This window comes from Cyprinus carpio, chromosome A18 (assembly GCF_018340385.1).
Source record: "Cyprinus carpio isolate SPL01 chromosome A18, ASM1834038v1, whole genome shotgun sequence".
NCBI lineage: Eukaryota > Metazoa > Chordata > Actinopteri > Cypriniformes > Cyprinidae > Cyprinus > Cyprinus carpio.
In genome coordinates, this window is record NC_056589.1 from 16,081,988 (window position 1) to 16,104,741 (window position 22,754).

General features: G+C 37.2%; 3 protein-coding genes across 4 annotated transcripts; 1 reads left to right on the forward strand and 2 right to left on the reverse strand.

Annotated features, from left to right (window-relative positions):
• Nucleotides 1-305: 305 nt before the first annotated feature.
• Nucleotides 306-7,195, forward strand: LOC109109076 (nucleobindin-2-like). The gene is made up of 13 exons (XM_042775140.1): nucleotides 306-462; nucleotides 1,008-1,133; nucleotides 1,411-1,518; nucleotides 1,620-1,752; nucleotides 2,032-2,135; nucleotides 3,653-3,838; nucleotides 4,067-4,157; nucleotides 4,236-4,294; nucleotides 4,401-4,493; nucleotides 4,713-4,802; nucleotides 5,288-5,458; nucleotides 6,195-6,255; nucleotides 6,362-7,195. The coding sequence occupies exons 2-13, from the start codon at nucleotides 1,008-1,010 to the stop codon at nucleotides 6,442-6,444; spliced, it is 1,305 nt and encodes a 434-aa protein (XP_042631074.1). The 5' UTR covers nucleotides 306-462; the 3' UTR covers nucleotides 6,445-7,195.
• A 114-nt stretch (nucleotides 7,196-7,309) lies between these two features.
• On the reverse strand, nucleotides 7,310-9,815 carry LOC109109072 (2-oxoglutarate-dependent dioxygenase htyE-like). Of its 2 annotated transcripts, none has more exons than XM_042775141.1 (7): nucleotides 9,492-9,815; nucleotides 9,280-9,404; nucleotides 9,122-9,188; nucleotides 8,104-8,266; nucleotides 7,868-8,013; nucleotides 7,648-7,758; nucleotides 7,310-7,563 (listed from the first exon to the last, which is right to left on the reverse strand). In XM_042775141.1, exons 1-7 carry the CDS (start codon nucleotides 9,642-9,644, stop codon nucleotides 7,372-7,374), a joined length of 957 nt encoding a protein of 318 aa, XP_042631075.1. In that variant the 5' UTR covers nucleotides 9,645-9,815; the 3' UTR covers nucleotides 7,310-7,371. The 2 variants fall into 2 exon arrangements, with proteins under 2 accessions (XP_042631075.1, XP_018977738.1); XM_019122193.2 differs by having other exon boundaries at nucleotides 8,104-8,257; nucleotides 9,492-9,813.
• A 225-nt stretch (nucleotides 9,816-10,040) lies between these two features.
• LOC109109070 (RNA cytidine acetyltransferase) lies at nucleotides 10,041-22,734 on the reverse strand. The gene is made up of 29 exons (XM_019122190.2): nucleotides 22,574-22,734; nucleotides 22,291-22,421; nucleotides 22,116-22,207; nucleotides 21,771-21,942; nucleotides 21,411-21,533; nucleotides 21,261-21,322; nucleotides 20,532-20,646; nucleotides 20,343-20,450; nucleotides 20,117-20,250; nucleotides 19,915-20,008; nucleotides 19,626-19,724; nucleotides 19,251-19,387; nucleotides 19,046-19,170; nucleotides 18,770-18,920; nucleotides 16,571-16,667; nucleotides 16,040-16,156; nucleotides 15,841-15,942; nucleotides 14,694-14,768; nucleotides 14,435-14,551; nucleotides 13,393-13,526; nucleotides 13,238-13,286; nucleotides 13,046-13,142; nucleotides 12,760-12,870; nucleotides 12,501-12,673; nucleotides 11,755-11,874; nucleotides 11,463-11,561; nucleotides 11,167-11,240; nucleotides 10,663-10,743; nucleotides 10,041-10,571 (listed from the first exon to the last, which is right to left on the reverse strand). The coding sequence occupies exons 2-29, from the start codon at nucleotides 22,402-22,404 to the stop codon at nucleotides 10,466-10,468; spliced, it is 3,078 nt and encodes a 1,025-aa protein (XP_018977735.1). The 5' UTR covers nucleotides 22,405-22,421; nucleotides 22,574-22,734; the 3' UTR covers nucleotides 10,041-10,465.
• Nucleotides 22,735-22,754: the final 20 nt, after the last annotated feature.

Sequence of the window (22,754 nt, forward strand, 5' to 3'; positions counted from 1 at the left end):
ATGACCCACCTTACCAACAACACTGTCAAGATAACAGCTGAGTGATAACAGCTGGTGTGATAGTTGTGGAGCACTGAAGAAGGGACGGGTGAGTGACAGTGACACTCCGCTCTTTGAATCTGGAGCTGTGTAACGGTAGACTCCTGAACGCCACGTACCTCTTCTAACAAGCGTACTTGCCAAGTTACCATGGGAACCCTTGACAGACAGATCGCACGCTCAATGACAGAGCAACGCGAAAACAATTCAAAGGCGGAAGCGCGATGGCTTCTCCAATCACCAGGGGAGGGGCGTGGCTACACATCTCAGCAGGCGGGGTTTACATTAGGGAACTGTGTTTAGCACACATGAGGTAAAACAAGTTGCAAATGAACTGTCAGAGCGAATATATCTGTGACGCTTGATCGAGGCGAAACCAGCAGCATCGAGTTTACAATTACTAGTCTCAGGGGATCTTTTAGGGTAGGTGTTCACCTGTTGCTTCTTATAATGTCAGCTGCTGTATTCTATTTAACAACAGATGATGCTTAGAGCCATATGGTGGAGTAATATAGTTTTGTGTTCAAAGAAAAAGAAAATAACGTAATTTAGTGCCGAATGTGTTGTACATTGCCGATATGATTTCAGTCTGAACGCCTAAATATTTACTAAGTAATTACTGAAAATTATGTGTTCCTTGTGAGAGGGATTGACAAGGTTTATCTTACACGTGCCAGTTACGTCACACTTTGGTTAATAATATACAATATTACTATATATATTATTACTATAAAATGAAATAATATTAATATATAATATTAAATATTATTATTAAAACATATATATAATAAATTAAAATGTATTAAAGCGATAAATATACATTTATAGATCATTTAAGATATAATTCTATCATAAAGTAATATATAAATAATTAATAATAATACTTAATAGATCATTTACACACATGCAGCAATTCCATCTAGATCTATATCAGAAATGACAATGGTGATGGTCTTGTCCTTTCACAGATGTGGGGACCATCATGCTTCTGCTTGATACTGTGTCTGTGGGCTTGTTTGGATGCACTGCCAGTTGCTGTGGATAAGACCAAAGTGAGCCCTCCAGTAGAGAAACTGGAGCCACCTGAAAGTGTAGTAAGTAATAATATGATTTAATAATGTTTTTCTCTCAAACATGTCTTTATACTAATAGATACATGTTAGTCTAGGGTTAAAATGGGTGTGATGCTAATATGCAGTGTGAAAACTTCAGACAGGTTTGGTAAGCAAGCATCACATATAACATGATGCTTGTAATAAGCTGTGCCATAAAAGGAGAAAGGAGTGTTAAAAGATTACACATTTAAAGATTTAAGTCTCCTTAGTGTTTTTTCCTCACTTCGTTCTGCACATCTGATTTGAATTCATTTAGGACACTGGATTGCACTATGATCGATATCTCAGAGAGGTTATTGATTTCCTGGAAAAGGACCCACATTTCAGAGAGAAGCTTCATAACACAGACATGGAAGACATCAAGGTATTGCACTGCTTTACCTCCTAATTCTGCTTTGCAGAGGCTTAATCGGATTATCTAAACACCCCATTGCTTTCCTCTCATTCTCTGTTTGGTGAAAACAGCAAGGGAAACTGGCTAAAGAGTTGGACTTTGTCAGCCATCACGTGCGAACTAAACTTGATGAACTAAAGAGGCAAGAAGTGAACAGACTGCGCACCCTAATCAAAGTCAAACAAGACATGAATGGAGAAAAAGGTATCAAAGGCGGCACTTTACAAGCAAAATTGTTTCTGATATTGTTTTGTGGCTCACATTTGCACTAGAGCATATTGTGAAATGTCCTCCACCATCTTCGCTTCATTTACCATCGCCAGGCTCACAGAGCAGAGATTTTCCAAAGATATAAAATGTTGTATCTGAGAGTGTCATTCATCAAACTCTTCATATCACAGTTTACTTTATAAACCTGTAACTCTGGCCTGCTGCAAAGACAAGAAATGTATATGAAAAATGAGATGCTCTCAATTTCCCTAGGTATGACAGTGGACCACCAAGCACTTCTGAAACAGTTTGAACATCTGAATCACATGAATCCATATACATTTGAAGTGGAAGACTTGGATCGTCTCATTAAATCGGTAGGCTCCAAATCTGACTTCCTGTTGGTTTAATTCTACACTCACAGTTGTCACACATTTTTGTTCAGGGCCCAAAATTACTTTTTTGGCAGGTGAAATAAGAAAATGTACTGGCCATAAATATTTATTACTTTATTATGTATTAAATATTTTTATTTAAATAGCTTTTTTTTGCCCTATGACGATGTGAATTTATTGATTTAGCTGTTTCTTCTAGCATATTTGTGATTCAAATGCAGATAATTTTTTCTCTGTGTAACTGCACCTGCCATAAAAACCTTATAATTTTATCCCTGTAGCTCAAGGCATGGTTCTAGCAACGCCAATGTCATGGGTCCCATTCCTAGGGATTGAAGGAATTGCTAATATGTACACCCTGAATGCAGTGTCACTTTGGATAAAATGCATAAATGTAAATGTTCGTATCGTGTCGCAATACAAATACTGTTTATAGTTTGTGTTTTTGCAACTTTGGAGCTATATCACTGTCATAATTACAACGGATAGCTGCACAACTGCATTTGTTGCTGCCATAAACCAGTCTACCCTTTTTGTGAAATTTTGTATCCGTTCGACAAACTTGCATAATCCCAGAACAAATGTTTGGTTGAAGTGAGGGAAAGAAACAGAAGCCATTTGCCTTATCAGAAATCAGTGTACCATCAGGATGGTTTTAAAACTGATATTAAGGTAAAAAACTTAGTTGCTTTAAGTGGCCAAAATTAATTTCAGATGTTAATTAAAAACAAAAAATTTTGGTTGATTTGCACACATCACTGTCATCAGTGAGGGTCAACGGTCTAATCATGTATTGTTCGTCAAGTGCAATTCAGAATTATTTTCCTTTGTTGGATGTAACGATTAACCGCGAGCCGGTTGAAAATCTATTCAAATATGTGACTATTCAAATCAGTTGAGATGCTAAACAAATCGCGATTCATTTAGGTGTAGGAGTTTATATGAATGCATGTCTGAGGGGAACTTACTGTCTTTAGAAAAGTTTAGATGGCATTTTTTCTCTTTTCATCTTGCCTCTGTATAAAGCATATTAAAGTTCACAAGTGCAGTGCTGCTTCGTTTACAGCAGAAACCAAGGAAACGCTTTAAGCGCCACCTGCTGGCAGAGAGTGAATCTGCGTCTCATTCAGCTCGTCTGCTGTTTCTGTTTCATGCAGATATTTTTTTTTATGTATAGTTTTACACAACTGAAGTCAAATCATTCTGTTTTTGCTTCAAATTTCGGAATTATACAGTCTAATTTAGATTAAAAACTGCTCATGTTGCATGTATGCAGGATCTTTATTTGAATCATGATTAAAATGCAGTGGTTGCCTGCCACTAATTTAAAACAAAATTGTGAATCGAATCAGGAAATCAAAATCATGAATCTAAACAAAAAATAAAAAGAAATAAACCAAACTGCCCTATTAAATGGAGATCTACTGTATTTAATGATCTGTGGGTCTCCACACATTACATTTTCCTTTCTGCTTGTTTCCTTATTTTGTCAAATCGAGGCCACTAATGACCTGGAAAACTTCGACAAGGAACGACATGAAGACTTCAAGAGGTACGAGATGACGAAGGAACATGAACGCAGGGAACATCTTAAAACACTGGATGAGGAAGCGCGCAAAAAAGAGGAGGAACACTATGAAGAGATGAAGAAGAAACACGCAGACCATCCCAAAATTAATCACCCTGTAAGCTAAAGACACATTCCTTGAACTAATATTATAATCAAAAAAGCTAATTTGTGATATTGAACACTTTTTTTTTTCTTTTTTTTAATTGACATATGTCGGACTTCTCCAATCATTTCTTCTGCATAAACCCCGCCCCTTTCTTACAATCAACTGCAAGCTCACGTTCAGATCTGTCTCCATCCAATCAACATCCAATGTATAGATTTGGTCTGTGTGTGTAAATAGGGCAGTCAAGACCAGTTGAAAAAGGTCTGGGAGGAAGCTGACGGTTTGGATCCCAGCGAATTTGAACCAAAGACATTCTTCAAGCTACATGGTGAGATCAGTGAGCCTCTCTGCTCTGAACACTTAGATTACATCATAGCACGACTGTGACAACTGTTTGCTTTTACAGACACTAATGGAGATGGCTACTTTGATGAGCAAGAACTCGAGGCACTGTTTACCAAAGAGGTTCCCCTTAATAACCTTTCCCTTCAGAGCTATCATGATAGAGTACTTTGAGGATGACATGGCTTTATGGGGTGCTAAATCTGATGCTTGTGTCCACCATGTTCAGCTAGAGAAAGTTTATGATCCCACACATGAAGAGGATGACATGATGGAAATGGAGGAGGAGAGACTTCGCATGAGAGAACATGTAATGACTGAGGTGGGGGCATCATAGCAGCGGACTGGATCCTTCATTGTGCTAACAATATTATTTCAAAGATGGTTCACTGATGAGAGACTTCGCATGAGAGAAACATTTAATGACTTGAGGTGGTGTTTTTGGGGCATCATAGCAGCGGACTGGATCCTTCATTGTGCTAACAATATTATTTCAAAGATGGTTCACTGATAATCTTTTTTTTTTTTGTACTGTCTATAGGTTGACACTAACAGAGACAGACTCGTTTCACTAGATGAATTTATTACTGCCACAAACAGAAAAGAATTTCTAGAGCCAGATGGATGGGAGGTAATTTTTTTACTATTGGGGTCAACATAAAAAACAAAATCTTTTTTGCAATGTTGCAAAATATTTCCGTTTCAAATAAATGCTGTTCTGTTCATCAAAGAATCCTGAAAATGTATCATGTTTTTCACAAAAATATTAAGCAGCACCACTGTTTTCAACATGTATAATAATAAGAAACATTTCTTGAGCAGCAAATCTTATTAGAATGATTTCTAAAGGATCATGTGACACTGAAGACACTAAAAATTCAGCTTTGCCATCACAGAAATAAATAATATATTCAAATATATTAAAATAGAAAATAGTTATTTTAAATTGTAATAATATTTAACAATATTACTGTTTTAATTGTAGTTTTGACCTAATAAATGCAAAATAAATTGGGTGAGCATAAGAGGTTTCTTTCAAAAACTTTAAAAAAAAGTGTGCATTTCATAAAATTGTTTTCTTTGTGTAAAAATGTCCTTTGTCTGCTTCCTCTTGAGACTCTGGAACAGAATCCAATGTACACTGAAGAAGAGTTGAAAGAGTTTGAGCAGCATCTGGCTCGGGAGCAGCAAGAGCTGAACCTGAGATCAAATGAGCTTCTGAAACAGCGAGAGGAGCTGGAGAGACAACAGGAACAGCTTAACGCCCAGAAAATGGAGCTACAACAGGTAGGAGAGTGAGAGATTTAAGAGAAACAAATACATTTTAAAAAAACTAGATAAGACTAATTTTGGTCTTCAAAAATGACTGGAAAAAATCATGGAAATTAATCTGTCAGAAAATATAAGAACCACTAAGAGACGTTGTTGTTATCTGACACGAGTTCATGGGTAAATCTTATAAAACTTATCAAGAACATGTCCATATTGTATTTTACCCCCAAAATAAAAAGAAAATTTATGCTTAAAGTACCTTTTTTTTAAGCTTATTTGTACTGCCATTATGATTTCTGTGGCAATATTTACATATTTATTAAGCACCTTCCCCCATTCACATTATCATTACTCAAAAAAGTCTCATTATTCAAATAACTATAAATTATTTCTTCTATATAAAGATTTTTGAAGGAATTATTACTTTTATAAAGCAAGGATGTATTACATTACTCAAAAATGCCAGTAAAGTATTTATATTGTCGCAAAAGATTAATATTTCAAATAAATGCCATTCTTTTAAACTTACATTAATCAAATAATTCTGAGGAAAAATGTTACGATTTTACATAATGTATCGCATAAGAATCTTCTTTTAAAACCTTTACAAAAATTACAGACCCCACACATTTAAATGAGTGCAGTGATTATATCTTATGTCACTACAGTATTCCCTTAACATAAGGGTAATGTCTTAAAGCTAGAATTCTCTCACCTCAACACTTTCTACCATACTGATCTTTTCTTTTAGGCGGTAGAGCACATGGAGCGGTTGAAAACACAGAAAACAGAGCCTCCAGGGCAGGCCAAAGGTCAGTGTAATTTGTTTCCATTATTCTGGTCAAAGGCATTTTGCCCCGTCATTTGGAACAAAATGTTGATTTTCTCAAATTATTTCTCTGTTTTTGGCAAATTCAGTACCTTCTGCTGTGGAAATACTACCTGGGGACAGTCAGCCTTTGTCACAAGGTCATCAGCAAGACCTTCCTGCACATTCTTAGCAGCTCAAGCTCTTCTCAGTGTCTGTAATGTGTTTGTCTGCTGTATGTAGTGTCAAATATTTCCATCCTCACTTTCAAATGGACCATTTACTGTCACTTAGCAAAGACCTTGGCTTTCCTTGAAGTCATCAAACAAATCATTGTGGTGGTATTCTCAAACGCAAAAAAATATTAAATGATGGTATCCCAAAACGGGTCGCTGATGTATGTAAATGTTTAACAGAATTCTCTGTGGACAGACACACTTCTGTCCACATTCTCTTATCAAAAGTGCAGATAGTTTGTGAGGACAGGGATTGTACTTGAAACTTGTATTTAGTGAAATTAAATGTATTGTTATTGTTCTTGTAAATGTCTTAGCCATGTTTGCATAAACCTCATAGGATAAATTTCTCTTTACATTTAGGCATTGGGCAATAAACACACTTCATGTTAAGTTAAATGCCCCACAATTCAGCGTTCCTATTGCACAGCACTTCCAATGAAAATAATATTGGATAGAAGATAATATTTTTTTGCTTTAGTTTCACTTTAAAGTCAATCCTAGATTGATTTACAAGGGTCTTTTAATAGAGTTTCTGAAAATGTTGATGAATTACTACTGCACCACTAGTGATATTTTTTTTTTTCAAACGGTTTTGTTTTAATTAATTATGGGATCGTGGTTTTCAACCAGTGTTCTACTGTAAACAATGTATACATTTATAAAATATACAGAAATTTAATTAAGCATAAAATAGGTATGGATTGTTTTTTTATTATTATTATTATTATTATTGTTTGAGTATCCTTTGTGATTTCTGGTTAAATGACTGTGCTTTACGATTCTCTGCAATGTATTAAATTATCCAAGCTTCACCAACTGTTCTCTAATGATTATCACTTTAATTTTTTTTGTTCCAAACATACAAAATCATTAAATTTCACTTAAATTGAGATCTGTTTTTTGCCGTACGAATCCTTGAACCTTGATAAAAGGTAATCAACTGACTTAACAGGAGGATATTTATCTGATCCATCACAGCATGAAATGATAGCCTCATCATCTGGTTGTACAAAGAAGGCCAAAGACTGACGTGTGCCAGAGTCACCTGCAGGGGGCAGCAAAACCCTATGAACCTGAGCATCAGAACAACAGAAAATAAATAAGCGTTGCCTGCACTGCATAATTAAATGAAATGTAATATTAGTAGAGGAACTTACAGCAGACACATAGACATCGCTGGTCCACCTTTGCATCAGGTCTGCTATGTTAATCAGAACTGTTCCAGGAATGCTGGGGGCTGAAATGTACTCACCAGCCCGGTTCAGGACCTGGAGGAGAACAACACAGAGACATGCAGAGACAAAATGACTATCCTAACTGATAAAGGACCACATTGAACATGAATCTTTTCTCCTCTTGTCCTATATTGGTATTCACCTGCAGTCCACCCTCTGGGCTTTGGAAGACCAAAGTGATACTCCCATAATCCGAGTGTTCACCACAGCGCAGCTGATTTCCCTTCACACATCTGCTGTTCACCGGAGGATAGTACAGAGACCGTAATGTCGTTCCATTCACATCACCTTAAAACAACCCACATCATAAAGGTCTTGCAGGCCTCCCAGCCATTGACTCGCTGCATGGGATGAAGTACTGCATTTCATTTTACTTACTTCCAATATGCTTATGTGCACTGAGAAAAACCTCTGCTTCCAGGCCCAAACCGAGAGCCATCAGTCGGAGCACTCTGAGAGAAAGTTCCTTACAGCGCAGGAAAAATGATACTTGCACATCTCGAAAATCATCAACTCCTTCTGAAGGCCAATTCTGAACACATTGAGAGTGGAGGGTTATAAAGAAAGGCTCCCTTAAAGTATTTTAATGTTAATGCTATAAAAAAATAAATAAATAAATAAAAAACAGTTGTGCATATTAAAAAATACTTTATATTTTACATATTTTAGTTTTTTTGTTTTTCAACATACACCAAGGCTAGCTGTCATTTCAAATTTTTGCCAATTTCTGAATAGATGTGTGTGTGTGAGAGAGAGATTCATAATTTCCTTAAGAGAGAGATAATTTCCTTCAGAAATTATTCTAATATGCCGATTTGCTTCAAGAAACATTTATTATCATCGATGTTGAAAATTTTTTTTGTAGCTTATAGTATTTTTTTGGAAACCTTGATACACATTCAAAAGTTTTGTGTAAGAGTTAAATAATAATAATAGCTACTTTTATTAGCAAAGAAACATTAAATTGATCAAAAGTGACAGTCAATACATTTATAATGTTACAAAATATTTGTTTCAAATAAATGCTGTATTCTGAACTTTCCAGTCATCAAATAATCCTGAAGAAACTTAAATAATAAAGTCAGCATGAAACGGAGGTAGAGATTCTCTTTTTTTCCTCTACTATGACGTCTATCTGAGTGAAACGGCATCTGAAATGAGAGTGCGGGACTTGATTTCGTCCTTCGGGATTGATTGGATCGTTGGAACTTGGGGCGTTGCTAACAATTTTTTTTAACCATTATTATATCCCTTTTAGTATGAAACCAACATACAAAGTCATTTCTCAGGAAATATTTTACCTCAAAAAATTATGACTCTTGTAAAAGTATAATTATTTGACTCTGCAGTGAGTACCACTTGAAGAAAGAGGAGAAGACAATAAATAGGTATTTACAATATCCGAGCACAAAGATGCTGTATTAAACGCCTCCTTCAGATCACCGGGACGCTGAGGATTCAAACTGTATAATGACAGAATATAAAACCATTAATTCTCCATCCTTCGTGATTTTTTAGCTGTAATGCTTCTGAAGCTAGAAGAGTCTGGCCTGCCTTTCCGTTTCTACCGAAATCCAGCCGTGGTTTCCATTACACGAAAAACTGCCCCTGCAGAAAGGTTTCTTCATGCTCTCTGGCAGGCAGAAGAACTTCTTTGAAACACCCATAACTTTGTCCACCTAAAGAAAAGGACAGAATAATAACAGCCAGCCATCTACGAACTACTAGAAAATTTCTTGTAACAAACGTGCAAAAACATGACAAACCTCGTCCTGATTTATGCCCGTGTTTTTCAGATAAACAAATCCCACCTCGATAAAGGCCCTTCTTAGTTCCTCACTTAACTTCTCCAAGTTATCAACTGATACACTGGTTTTTTTCAGTTCGTACACACTGAAATCTACGACAGGTATCTCCATAGTGAGTAATTTTTCCTCGAGACAGCAAAACGACAAAATAATTATTTGAAAATCTTTCTGGAAATCCTGAAGAAAATACGTCAAGGATCTTCGCTTCTTTTATCAATGCAGTTGTTGAGCAATGCAGAGTCAAAGGTCCACCAATAAAAAAAAAACCAAACCACGTGGAGCACAAAGATCACTGGACTTCAGCCTTTTCAGTACTCTTAAAAGTTTACATGTCCCCACTCTAATCCTACTATTTAGCAGTATACAGTCTAAACTTGGTAGAATGAAAAAAAACAAAATAAAAAAATATAAAAAGTATTTGGAGTGGTATTGAAACATTAGTTGCATATGCATGGCAATCTTGAGTACATGTCTGCGCATTGTGTGTAAAGAAAACTAAATATTATGTAGGGTGCCCATCTCTCAAATCTTTATTTTTACTAAGTTTGCAAACAGTCAAATGTTAATGAGTATATATTGTACACAAGTAATGCACCATAAGATTATCATTTATTTTACAGATGGTTTCTGAAATTAGCTTTCACAGAAAAACATGAGGTCTACACCATGGGAATATTAATCTCTGAAATGTGGTTAAATGGAAGAAAAACAACAATGTACAACTTTATTTTGTTTGTTCACTGAAAATAAATGGGGAGTCTTGCCAAAAAAAAAAAAAAAAAAAAAAAAAACAAAAAAAACAAGTTAAACCATTTGTCTTTAAAATTCTTACTAAAAATGATATTTTTATTTGGACTCGTGTTAAATAAATCTACTGACCACAGAAACAAGACACAAAGACATTTCAAAATTTCATTTTAAAGTTAATTTCACTATGGTTTCTTTCCAAATTTGCTCTTTTTGTCCTTGTTTTTCTTAATTTTCTTGCTTTGCCATGGTTCTTTCGGGTTCATGACTTCCAGTTTTCTTTTCTTGTCACTAAAGGGTAAAACAGAAAGATCATAGTTTATAGCTGTTCATGATTCCAGACAAAACCTCCCCTACCCAAGCTGCTTATAACTCTGTTTACCTTTTTATGCTAACAATAGCTGTATGTCCTGCTTTCTTCAACACTTGGTCCCATTCCTCGTCATCTCCTCGAATCATGTACCTTCATGAAAAATTCAGAATGGATAAAAGTGGTCAGCACTGCACCGCGCAGCCAAACGAATGGAAAAATGTTTATAGTAAATATATTACTTGAAAATATTAAAAACATTTTACATCTCGTTAAAGTGGTCATTAATTAGCTCAGAGAAAGGGTAGAAATGGTAAATGGCCTTGATTCACACCCCCAGAGCTGTGTGGGACACTTTTTATTATGGATGGACACGCTTTATCAGACTTCTTTTGGACTATTGAAAAGAAACACCCTCTCACTGCCATTATAAATATTTTTTAATATAACTCTGATTGGATTTGTCTAAAAGAAGAAAGTCTTATGGCTTGTGACTGAGTAAATTATGAGGTCATTTTTATTTTTGGGTGAACTTTAAATAAGTGCAGTTTGGACTATTGCTTAGGGAATACTCACTCTGAAAGATTCATGTCTTTAATCTTCTCCATGTCATTTTTGTGTTTCTCTTGGAACTCTTTGGCTGCCTCATTCTAAGGAACAAAACACAGTTTTAATATAATACCTTGCCAAAAAAATGTGCTGATTCAAATAAATGCTATTCTTTTGAACTTTCTATTCTTCAAAGGATCCTGGGGAAAAAAAAATAGCAGCACCATTTTCAACATTGATAATAAATTAGAACTGTTTCTTGAGCCCCAAATCAGCATATTAGAATGCTATCTGATACTGAAGACTATCACAGGCTCTCATACCAGATCTTCATTAAGTGTCTGCACAGTTGGTTCCATGCTTATATCTTTAGTAGCCACCATCTCTGCTTCAACCGCTTTTTCCTGAAGAGTGTTGAAGAACTGCAGAAGAGATTAAAACAAAAAATAACTACACACCGAAACAACAATATAGACTAGAAGAGGTAGAGGAGTAGATCTGCGCAGTATATTTCTCACTCCTTCAAGTGGCAGTGGTCTGATAGGATAGAAGGTTCAGTGCTAATCCTTTAATCAGTGTGTGTATGAGAGACGAAGACAGAGGGCTTGGTCTCACCTGCACCACTTTACGGATGACACGGTTGAACAGGCCCATAAGCTGAGAACCAGGCAGCTCAATCTCCTTCTCCAGCTCATCTATACTCTTGTGTTGAAGCCCAGTTCCTAACAACAAAGCCTGAAAAAGAATTATGTTTTACACACATGCCTGAACACACACCAGAGATGGAAATTCAGTCTCAAAGCTAAAACTCACAATAAATTAAAAATTAATAATTTTTATTTAAACAACTATATATACATAAATACATATTGAACTGGAGAACACAAGTACAGAATACTTGAACGGTGTGCAACAGACTACCTGTGGTCACACTGACTTTAGTGAGGAAACAGCTGAACACTTTATAAATTGACAGCCTGTCTGCTAATATGTAATGTATTTACCATTAAACATTCATTTTGGACAGAGCAATATTTGGAAACTGCAACAAAAACGCTGTTTTCTAAGATAAGTGTTATTTTATGGTATCTTCAAACAATAATTGACTGTCAAAACTAAAAACCATTCAGTTATTCAGAATGTAATTTAACAATAAATATATTTAAATGAGTGATTTTGTGTCATCTGGTTTATTTCAGATTTTTTGTTTTGACTGGTCCAAGTTCTAAATGGCCGGTAAATCAAAAATTTAAGAGCTAAAGTAGCTGGTGAGTGAAATATAAATTTATATTTCGAGATAAAGTTTGACAAATAATGAGAATTCATAGAAATACTTGGACTAACAGACATAATGAACTTACACACTGGGCAACAGAAAGTGTGATGTCTCCCAATTGCTTGAGGAAAAACATGCGTGCAATAACAGGGATCATGTCCATGATGAGGTGATAGTCCACCATGTTTCTCGAATACATCTCCAAACGCTTCAGGTCGTATGGAGTGAATGTGGCCATTAACTCCGCACTGGAAAGTGCTGAAGAGACACAGACACATGTAAAGTCATCTTAAAACCAACACACATACAACGTTTACTTTGAGGTGGCAGATGTGGGCCTGTACCTGCTGGGCTGTCGTCCTTAGCGTTCTTATTCTGCAGTATGTTGAGGGCCAGAGTCGGGCTAAATTTGCTAAACTGGAAGGATAGCAGAGAGAGGAACCTCCGCCGGAAATCTGTCCAACACAAGAAAAGTTAGTCTTTGAAATCAGAAAGAGATGGCTGAGTGAGCATTATATATCTATCTATATATCATATTATATTTATTATCACTCTGCTCTCTGAAATACTTGATTCTGATTGGTCAGTTGCAGCATTTATACTATATTATGAGAGACTGTCAATACTTACCCTTCCAAAAAGCTGAGAGCCACTGGTTCTGCTCTGTAGACTCCTCAGCATTGAGCTCCTTCAGCATAATGCAGGAGTGCTCTCCCGTCAGGTCATTCTGCAGGTCACAATATAAGAATACATGCTTATTACAAACTTACAAAACTTGACAATGCTAAAAAAAAAAATAAAAAAAAAATGCTGCATGCTTACCGGAGTCTGTCTTAAATAAGCAGGAACAAATCCAGCCTTTTTCCAGAATCTGCACGGTAAAGAAAGCAAGAGATATTTAGGAGTTATTAACATGTTTTGAAACAGTGCTGCAGTATAAATATCACTGTAAAACCTGCTTGTATGAAGCAACCCACTTGAGTAGTTGAGGAGTGAGACCGTAAGACACCCCGAGGTAGTCCAGCCTCTCAGCTGTCCTCTCATTCAGCTTCAACAGCAGCGGTGGCAGGTCTTTCCTGGGAGACACCACCTCCTCCAGGAGACTGACAGCCTGTACAGGAATGAAAAAGACAAACAAAATACTATGTTCAGAATACATACTTAAATGTTTCTATTTTATTAATAAAATCAGGTGGCATTTAAAACCACTAAAATGCATGAAGTACGATCTAAAATCTTGAATTTCAAAACTAAGTGTGCACATTGCTGCCACAGAGGGTTAATTTTGTTCTTGTTTACTACAAAAGGTAAAACTAATGGTAGCGAGTCAGTAAAGATGTTTTTTTTTTTTAAGAATTATTACTTTTATTCACCAAGGATGCATTAAATTGATCAAAAGTGACAGTAAAGATACTTATAACAGTTTCCAGAAAAAGTAGCACAACTGTTTTCAACATTGATGGTTTTTTGAGCACCAAATCAACACATTAGAATGATTTCTAAGTATTATGTGACTCCGAAGACTGGAGTAATGGCTTCAGTCATTTATTCCTGTGATCAGTTTTGCCATCACAGAAATACATTTTAAATTAAATAAAACAGTAATATAAAAAAACAATACTGTATTTTTGATCAAACAAATGCAGCCTAAGTGGACATAAGAGACTACTTTCCAAAAAAAAAAAAAAAAAAAAATACCTTACTGACACCAAATCTTTGCACTGTAGTGTTCAAATGTTCTAAAATTACTACAAAATGTTAAATGTAAGAAGTAAAATACATTACAAATCCAGTTAATATAATCAAGCAATGTTTTCTATACTTCTTTTCAATATATGAACACAAGGGAACACTTATACTTACTTATATCAACCAATATAACAATTCAATAAAACTTTGTTTACCTACATAAATTATAGAATATACTACCTACAGAAATACTGAAACATTGTAATATATGAAAAATGGCACACAGACTTTCATGAACACTTTTGAGTGATGACGCTAACAGACCAGTACCTCACTGCTCACAGATGTGATTGTGCTGGTCGTTGTCTGTTCTTGCTCATCCAGAAGAGTAAACTGACCCTCATAATACTGCTGTAGCAGTTGCAACGTACGGCTGCCGTAACCCATCTAAAGAGAGGCACAAGAAATCACACATGGGCAATGATAGAACTGGTCAAACAAGGCAATAATGCAGCAACTTGTACATGTAAGCTTTTCACTGATCATCACTAAGGTAAGGTTGTATTTAATATGAGGAAAAGTCATTTACCCCCTGATAATCAGGATTCACTGCAATACGGACAATCCGGCCCCCAGAGAGGCCTCCGAACTCAGGGTCTTGAAACTAAATGCAAAACACAAAAGCATCAGAATCATTTCAGATTCACTCTTTGAAACATTTATTTGATAGTACGGCATAAATAATCGACATACACTACTGTTAAAAAGGATTCTAACAGAAAGTTCAAAATAACAGTATTTATTGGAAATAGAAACCTTTAGTAACATTATAAGTGTGTTTACCATCAGTTTTGATCAATTTAGAAAAGAAAATTATTTCATTAAAAAAAAACTAAACCCAAACTAGGGCTGTGCAAAAAATTGAATGTGATTTTCATGCGCATCTCCTCAGTAAAGGTGCTCCTGTGATTAGTAGTATATCTCCAGCATGTGCGTTCAGATCAGGGTTGCCAGGTTTTCACAACAAAACTTGCCCAATTGCGTTTCATTCCGTGCGATAAAAATACACATTTTTGGCAGGGTTCCCTTGGTAATATTAACATTTTAGGAGCTAAATATCACGTTATTGTATTGGGGTCGCTTCAACCCGCGGACATGAAACACAACCGCAGACTTGGCAACACTGGCAACACTGGTTGGCATTTACTACACAGAGCCGTAATTCACTGACAATCTACACAAAATTGATTTTAAAATCGCAGGCGATTCTTTGTCGATTTTGAAAGCGATTTTGGTGTAGCTTGTCGGTGGACTACGGCTCTGTGTAGTAAATGCCGCTCCACCTGAACCAGTGTTGCCAAGTCTGCGGTTGTTTTTCATGTTCGCGGGTTGAAGTGACCCCAGTACCAACAACGTGATATTTAGCTCCTAAAATGTTAATATTACCAAGGCAAAAAAACGTATATTTTAACCCCGGGATGCAATTTTTATCGGGGAACCTCCTGGAAACGCGATTGGGCTAGTTTTGGACTAGTTTTGAGAAGCAACTGGGCAGGATTTGTTGTGAAAACCTGGCAACCCTGATCTGAACGCACGTGCTGGAGATGTACTACTAATTACAGGAGCGTCTTTACTGATGAGATGCACATGAAAATCGCATTCGATTTTTTGCACAGCCCTAACCCAAACTGTAGTTTAACCTGTAGTGTAGTTTTAATTTAAATTTGGATTTTTACCTGTTCTGAAATAGTCCACGGAATGAGGTCACCTGAAGCTTTCTTCCCTCTGGACAAGCTGTTGAGGACGGATTGGCGGGAGATCTCTCCTTCCAGACACACCTGGAAGAGAAAACACAGAATTCAGTACACCGTTCTTTCATTACAACCACTTCAACTCAGATTCAGCAGTATTGTAATTAAGCAGCTTTGGGCACACCTGGACGACTGCTAAGACCTCTGGGAGTGAATTCTGTGTGGGTGGGACAGGGGGCAGCAGGCAAAAGAGATGGTGAGCAGGAGCATCCGAGAGCATCTGAAGGTCATTGGGTGAATTCTGAGGAGGAAGAGGAGTTTGAGTCAATATCAGTTTGGTGTTTAGAGTTTGTGACATAACGTAATGCTCTAACACAGTGGTTCTCAAACAGGGCTCCAGGTCCCCTTTCAAGGGTGTCACAAGATGACTAAGAATATTTGAATGAATACATTATTAATATTTTAAGATAATCTAAATAAAAATGCTTAAACACACAAAATCAAAATGTAAACTGAAATACTAATAAATCATTTTGGGGTCAGTTCTCCCAGTTTTTAAAAAGACAGCTTTTATCAAAATTAAAATGAAAATTAAGACAGAAATACTAGATATATCTTTTAATCGGGGATGTTTTAAATATTCTGTTAGACAAAGAGAGGATTTGAGTCAAAACGGTTGAGAACCACTAATATAATACTCAAGATACTTATTTACCTTGTAATGCGATGCTACATAAAGTGCCATAAGACGCTGGAGGAAAGTCTCAGAAGCTTTGTGATAACAAAACAATGTGTCTCGATTCACATAATAACTGGAATAAAGGATTAAAGAAATCTTATGTCAAGAAGGTAGATGAGAGATGGTGTTTTGTGTTATTTTGAGATATTAGGCATGTGTTTATATGTGTAATGTTGGTGATGATAGTAGATAAAATCATATGCAAGACAGGCTAGAACTGGCGTGTCCAATCCTGTTCCTGAAAAGCAGGTGTTCCTGTGTTCTTCTGAGTTTAGCTCCAACCCCAATTAAACACGCCTGAAGCAGCTAATCAAGGTCTTATTAGGCATACTAGAAACTTCCAGGCAGGTGTGTTGAGGCAAGTTGGAGCTAAACTCTGCGGGACACCAGCCCTCCAGGACCGAGTTTGGACACCCCTGAGCTAAAATATGAAAACCCATTTCTGTCACATCCCACCATAAAACAAAATAACGAAAGTGATAATCCAAAAAATCCAAAAAGAAAAAGTCATAATTATGAGAAAGTTGTAGTTATGACAGTTTGCATAATAGGACTAGGTATGATCCCAATATTCAGCACCATAGAAAATGACAAGTTTGCCCAATGATTCAGGACTTTAGGTATGATCCCTTCATATTCAGCACAATACGAAAATTTTCTCTCAATGTTTTCTAAGAATCCAGGATCATGGCAATCCATGTCCGTGAATTTGCCTCAATACAAATCGCTTGAATTTACAATCGCTTTATGCGAGACTGGTGAACCATAAGAAAAAGGACTAGTATGGTAAGATGGATAGATGAAGACGGTACAATTCTTGTCTGCAGTCATCGGTTGGGGATCCTTGACATTTTGATGATGTTATGCTGTACATGATGTGTACTTATCTTTCATGTTGTAGCCTGGGTGAAAGATGCCTTTTGTTCAGGTGATGTTGCCAACAGTGCAACACATCATCAGTTGCATACCCCAGCCTCATTGGGTGTCACAAGACACCTTCAGCCAAGGCAGGCCCACCACAGGCTGATCAGACCCGAGGGTGTGTCACCTTGTTACATGGTGATTTGGCAGCCCACACTGTGCCCATCCACTTCAGCCACAGCCAGCGGCTGCTTCTTTCAGCGACAGTGACCAGTTCCCTGACTATCCTCCGCTGGACCTGTCCTCTGATGCCCAACTCCTTCAGCAGCCTTATAGTGGAACTAGCCACAAAGTCCCTGCAGCCCACTTCCACCAGGTATACTTTCACTGTCCAGCCCTGCTCCTCTGCCTCGCAGCTTCTTCCTTTCAAAGGCCTCGTTAACGACCTCTATTAAGACGATCCTCCTGGAGTTGGACCAGAGAACCAGGTCTGGGAAAATGGGAAAGGGAGTCTGTGGATTAAGTCGACTCGCATTTCCCAGTCTCTGGCTATATTCAGCTGGCCTGCATCAGGGGACAGGCACTTAGCCCACTTTTTCGCCCCTTCCCTAACAAAGGACTGCGTTTTTGGTAAGGTATTCTTGGTATTTTGGGGGATGGCGTTTGTTGACACTCTCTTGGTTTCTACTGCTGCCGCAGAGCACTTCGGTACTTGATTGTGACGCTATGTGTACCTTCCCTGAGTCAGGCTGGTCTTAAGTTACAACCCTCCATGTTTATTAATGTGACCTCATGATATGAGGTTTGCCAGGGCTGCACACAGGTGGCAGGCTGGGTCTTGTCCACACCATACCTGCAAGTTTGTTGGCGAGGGCAGCACACAGCACAGCAGTTCTATACCTTCCCACCTCATCCAGTGGCTTTGCTGGGCTTGGGAGACTGCTCTAGCGAATCTGTCTGAGGGATGCCTTTGCATCAGCAACTGCTGTAACTGGACTCCATTTCCTCCCTGTTGCCAATGTTGGAGCAGCATCATCATTTGAAATTTCCAACAAACAAGAAAAAACAATCATTTCATAATGACTTTTTAATCTCATAATTACATTTTTAAACTCATAGTGTCGTAGTTTTGACGTTTAATCTCATAATCATGACTTTTTGTCTCATAATTATGATTTACCAAAGCATGATTTTTTTTTTTTCTTTCTTAGGTGGCAAAAATTAGCTTTCGTTCGGTTGAATCAGCGTGATGTTAGAATGATCATAAAAATGCATTGCTGAATAAACCGGTATCGTTTGACTTTTAGAGGATACAGATCGCATGTCTGGGGTAAAGGGCAGCCTGAAATGATGCGTGGTACACTCAGGCAATCCAAGCAAAGCAGATCATTCAGCCATTTCTCCACAGCGTCCCCCTGGCCATAGCGGATAGACTCGTGCAGGGTCACCTCATGAAGGGTTCGTGCTGCAGAGAAGGTAAGGTGTGGTTTACACATTATACACACATCAGCAATAAGAAAATTTTTTTTATAATTTTTTCTTATTGCTAAATCTGGTTCTCTTGTGGCAAGTCAAGAGGTATTATTTCACCTGCTGCCAGTCTGGCTGTGCTGGTGTTTCTGTTCTCAGCCGAGAGGTTCAGCTGGCTGTCTGCACTCTGCTGCCTTAACTGCTGAATCAGCTTAAGAGACAGAGAGCGACCAGTGCCCTCATACCTGCAAGTTAACATGAAGATTACTGCATTGTTATTAAAAAAAACATTGTAAGAAGATCTAACAGCTCTTCAAATACAGACCCGTTGATCGTAGAGGCCATAAACACAAGGTAAGGTCCCAGCAGTTTCTTCACTAAAGGCAGCGGGATCGCAGCGGCCTCGTCGATGACTAGCAGCTCTGCCTGGCCTAACTTCACCGCATCAGCAGGGTGAATGTACTGCAGATCAAAACACATCAGCAAGACTTAAGGAAAATTATGAATAATTATTACAGAGTTATGAATGATGCACTATGTGAACCTGTTGTTTCTGCACTTCTACATATTTTATATGTACTAAAGTGGAATAAACCAGCTCTAAGCAAAGAAAATATCTGAGATTCCACGATTCAACAAATATTTGCAAGAAATAAATGACAATTATGGAAAAGAGATGCAGAGATGGTGGTCAGTATACCTGAATGGTCTGGCGATGTTCCTTGAAGATGTTAACACGAATCACGGCTTTGTTAAACTCTGGGTTCAAAGACTGGATTATTTCATAGTCCAGATGTTCCTAGAATATACAAAAAAACAATCTAGTTTAAAGTAGGTTCCTTAAATGTATGCACTGTAAGACTGATTCAAAATAATAATAAAAAATGCAATAGTATATTATTCATACAAAAATAACACTGGGTTCGACTTAAAGTAACACATTCTTTTGTGAAAACATCATATCTATCCTTATGTTCAGTGATGATTACCTGATACTGGAGAGCGTCAAAACCTTTAAATACGAACTCAAACAGCGTGTGCAGATTGTCTGGGCTGGGTGATGTGATAAAAATATTTGAATAGCTGAGAAGAGAAGTACAACACAAACACATTATTAGCATAAGTTGCAGTCAGGAGGCAAATGTAACAAGAGAAATGAGCTTATTCATAATACCCTACTACTGTACATACCCAAATGCAACAGCTCCGGCTACAGCCAATCCCAGTGCAGCAGATTTGCCTCGACCGCGGGCAGCAGTAAGAGCTACAGTGCTCCGCAAGGTCTTCTCTGAAATAGCCTCGATGAACTTCAGCACTGCTTTGGCCTAAAGACATAAACACAGGCAAAATAAAATATTAAGTTGGGCCACATGAAACAACACAACATCAAGATTTCTAGGAGTTATTTTAATTATACCTGGTCCATAGTTTTACAGCTGTCCACTAGAACACCAACTGGCTGTGTGTCCTGTAAAGACTCTTTTAGGTCCTTTAACTCTTGCTCCCTTGGAGACAGTCCATCATCCTGTTGGCAAATACAAAGATTATGGAATTCATATGCGCTCATAATCAAACGAAGCACTGTCTAATAATGAACAAGAGTAACCTGTGTCTTTGGAGGGACAGGTTTGATGTTGGTAATGTGAGTGGAGATTGGCAGAATGTTGAGTTGGTCATCAATCACAACACATGTCTTACAGGAGGAGAGAGACAGGATGAATCTGGGGAAAAGAAGATTATATCATTTTTGCATGCATTTTTTTTTTCTTACAGGACAGGATATGCACCTCCGATTAGGGCTGAAGGAAGTAAATAAAATCAAAATCATGTGGATCATTTTTTATCTACTCTGAGTTTGGGTCACTTATAACATGCATTTGAGAACGCAACATGTTGTTAACAAAGAAGCTTTGTTAAGGCTCCCTGTGGCTGTCCATGAAAATTAAAGTTTGGGATATAACAGAAATTAAGACTTATATATTAGTATTGTATTTTACAGTTTTTTTTAATTGACTGTGAAATAGTATTACAATAGTAGTAATAATATTTTTGATTAATGTTTATTTATTGATAATGATAATCAAAATAAAATAAAAAAAATTAATTACTATTATTATTAATTTTATAAACTGTGCAGTCACAAAAAAAAGCAGCAAACCTGCAGCCTTTAAAAAAAATAATCATTTTAAAACAATCACAATTTTAATCAAAAGAAAAAAATATATGCCGCAAATAATTTTTGCCACAAAATGCAGATATGTATACGTATATAAATAAACAAGAGATATACAATTATTATAATCAAGGGTTTTGTAATTAAATGCGAAAGACTAACCTTTCATTGAACCTTCCAACAACATCCTGGTGAGCCTCTGTCCTGTATCGAGAATGAACATCCTGAAAGAAAACATGCATTTTAATAATTATACTTACGCACAAATCACCAGATTAATTTTGGTATACAAACATTTAAGAGGCCAATCACCATTGTCATTGTGTACAGCTGCTTCAGTGAGTTCATAGTCCTCAGAAGAATGACCACAATGCCTCCACCCTCCACAGTCTCAATGGTCCGAGCCAAGAGGTTGGGAGTGACAGCTTCGAAGTCCTGTAACAAAAAGTGAGAAGAACTTCAACCTAAACTGCTGCAAACCCCATTGAACTACATACCTCCCATTCATTTTACAATAAAAGTAAAAGGCCTTTTACTACAATTCTAAAACCACCCCCTTCAGGTTGTGGTACATGTGTCTTTTTGCTAAGAAATCTTCACAGACTTTTATGAATCTATGAATTTCAGATGTCAGGCTTTATATATGTCTGAGAAGTTCATCATTGGTGTTACCTGCAGAACACACATGCCATAGGTGTTTCCCAGGATCTTGTGCGTTTCATTGTAGTAGCAGTACCGGATGTTCGTAGCAGCTACGAAGAGCTCAAAAGGATCATCCTTGTTGAGGTTCAGCGTGCCTGTTTTGATCTTCTTCTGCAGCTGTCGCATCCTCTTCTTTCGATTACTATAAAACAACAGATTCATTATTTTCTATAAAGGTTCCTACAAATTTATATGCAATTCACAATCTGAACCAAGTCAATGGAAACAACGTTAATTATATGAACAAGGGTCTGTCATCAAAGTAGTTTGTGAACAATTAATATTGTTTGTAAACCTATAATAAAATGTTCATACCTGCTGAAGCTAAGCTCCTTTTTGTAGCACCATAACACTGATGGCCGTGCTCTGACTGTTGCTTTAGATAGCATGTGGTGCAAAACGACAACCTGGATGCAAATTGCACATATGCGTGAGGCTTAGCAAACGTCGTTACAGTATTACAATATTTTTAAACACAGCTATGCTTTACCTGATCTCTGCCACGATCACCAACTATAACGAACATAGATCGATGGTGTTGTGCGACACCGTTTTCTATCTGGACTCGAATGCGATTGTCCACCTTCTTCCGAAAAGTCGCCATTGCTTCCCAAATGCACCCTGTCACCACGAACACGACAAAGTCAGCTTTACATATAAAATGTATTGAGTGAAATGAAGTAAACACTGTAGTGCGTGTTAACACATTTTACATCGCGTTCAGACAAAACTAGGTTTATTGTTAACATGTTTATTCATATCGCAAGACATACCTTAAATGTTCTACCGGTAAAGCAAAATACGCTGTTCAAGTCTTGTATACAACTTTTAGACAATAAAACTTCGCCTCATTAACAGCAGACTATCATGCTCGTATATTCACGTGGGAACCCTCGGCGAAAGGACCCCAGTGTGATGGACCCCAAAACAGACATATAGCAGTCCATGATAACG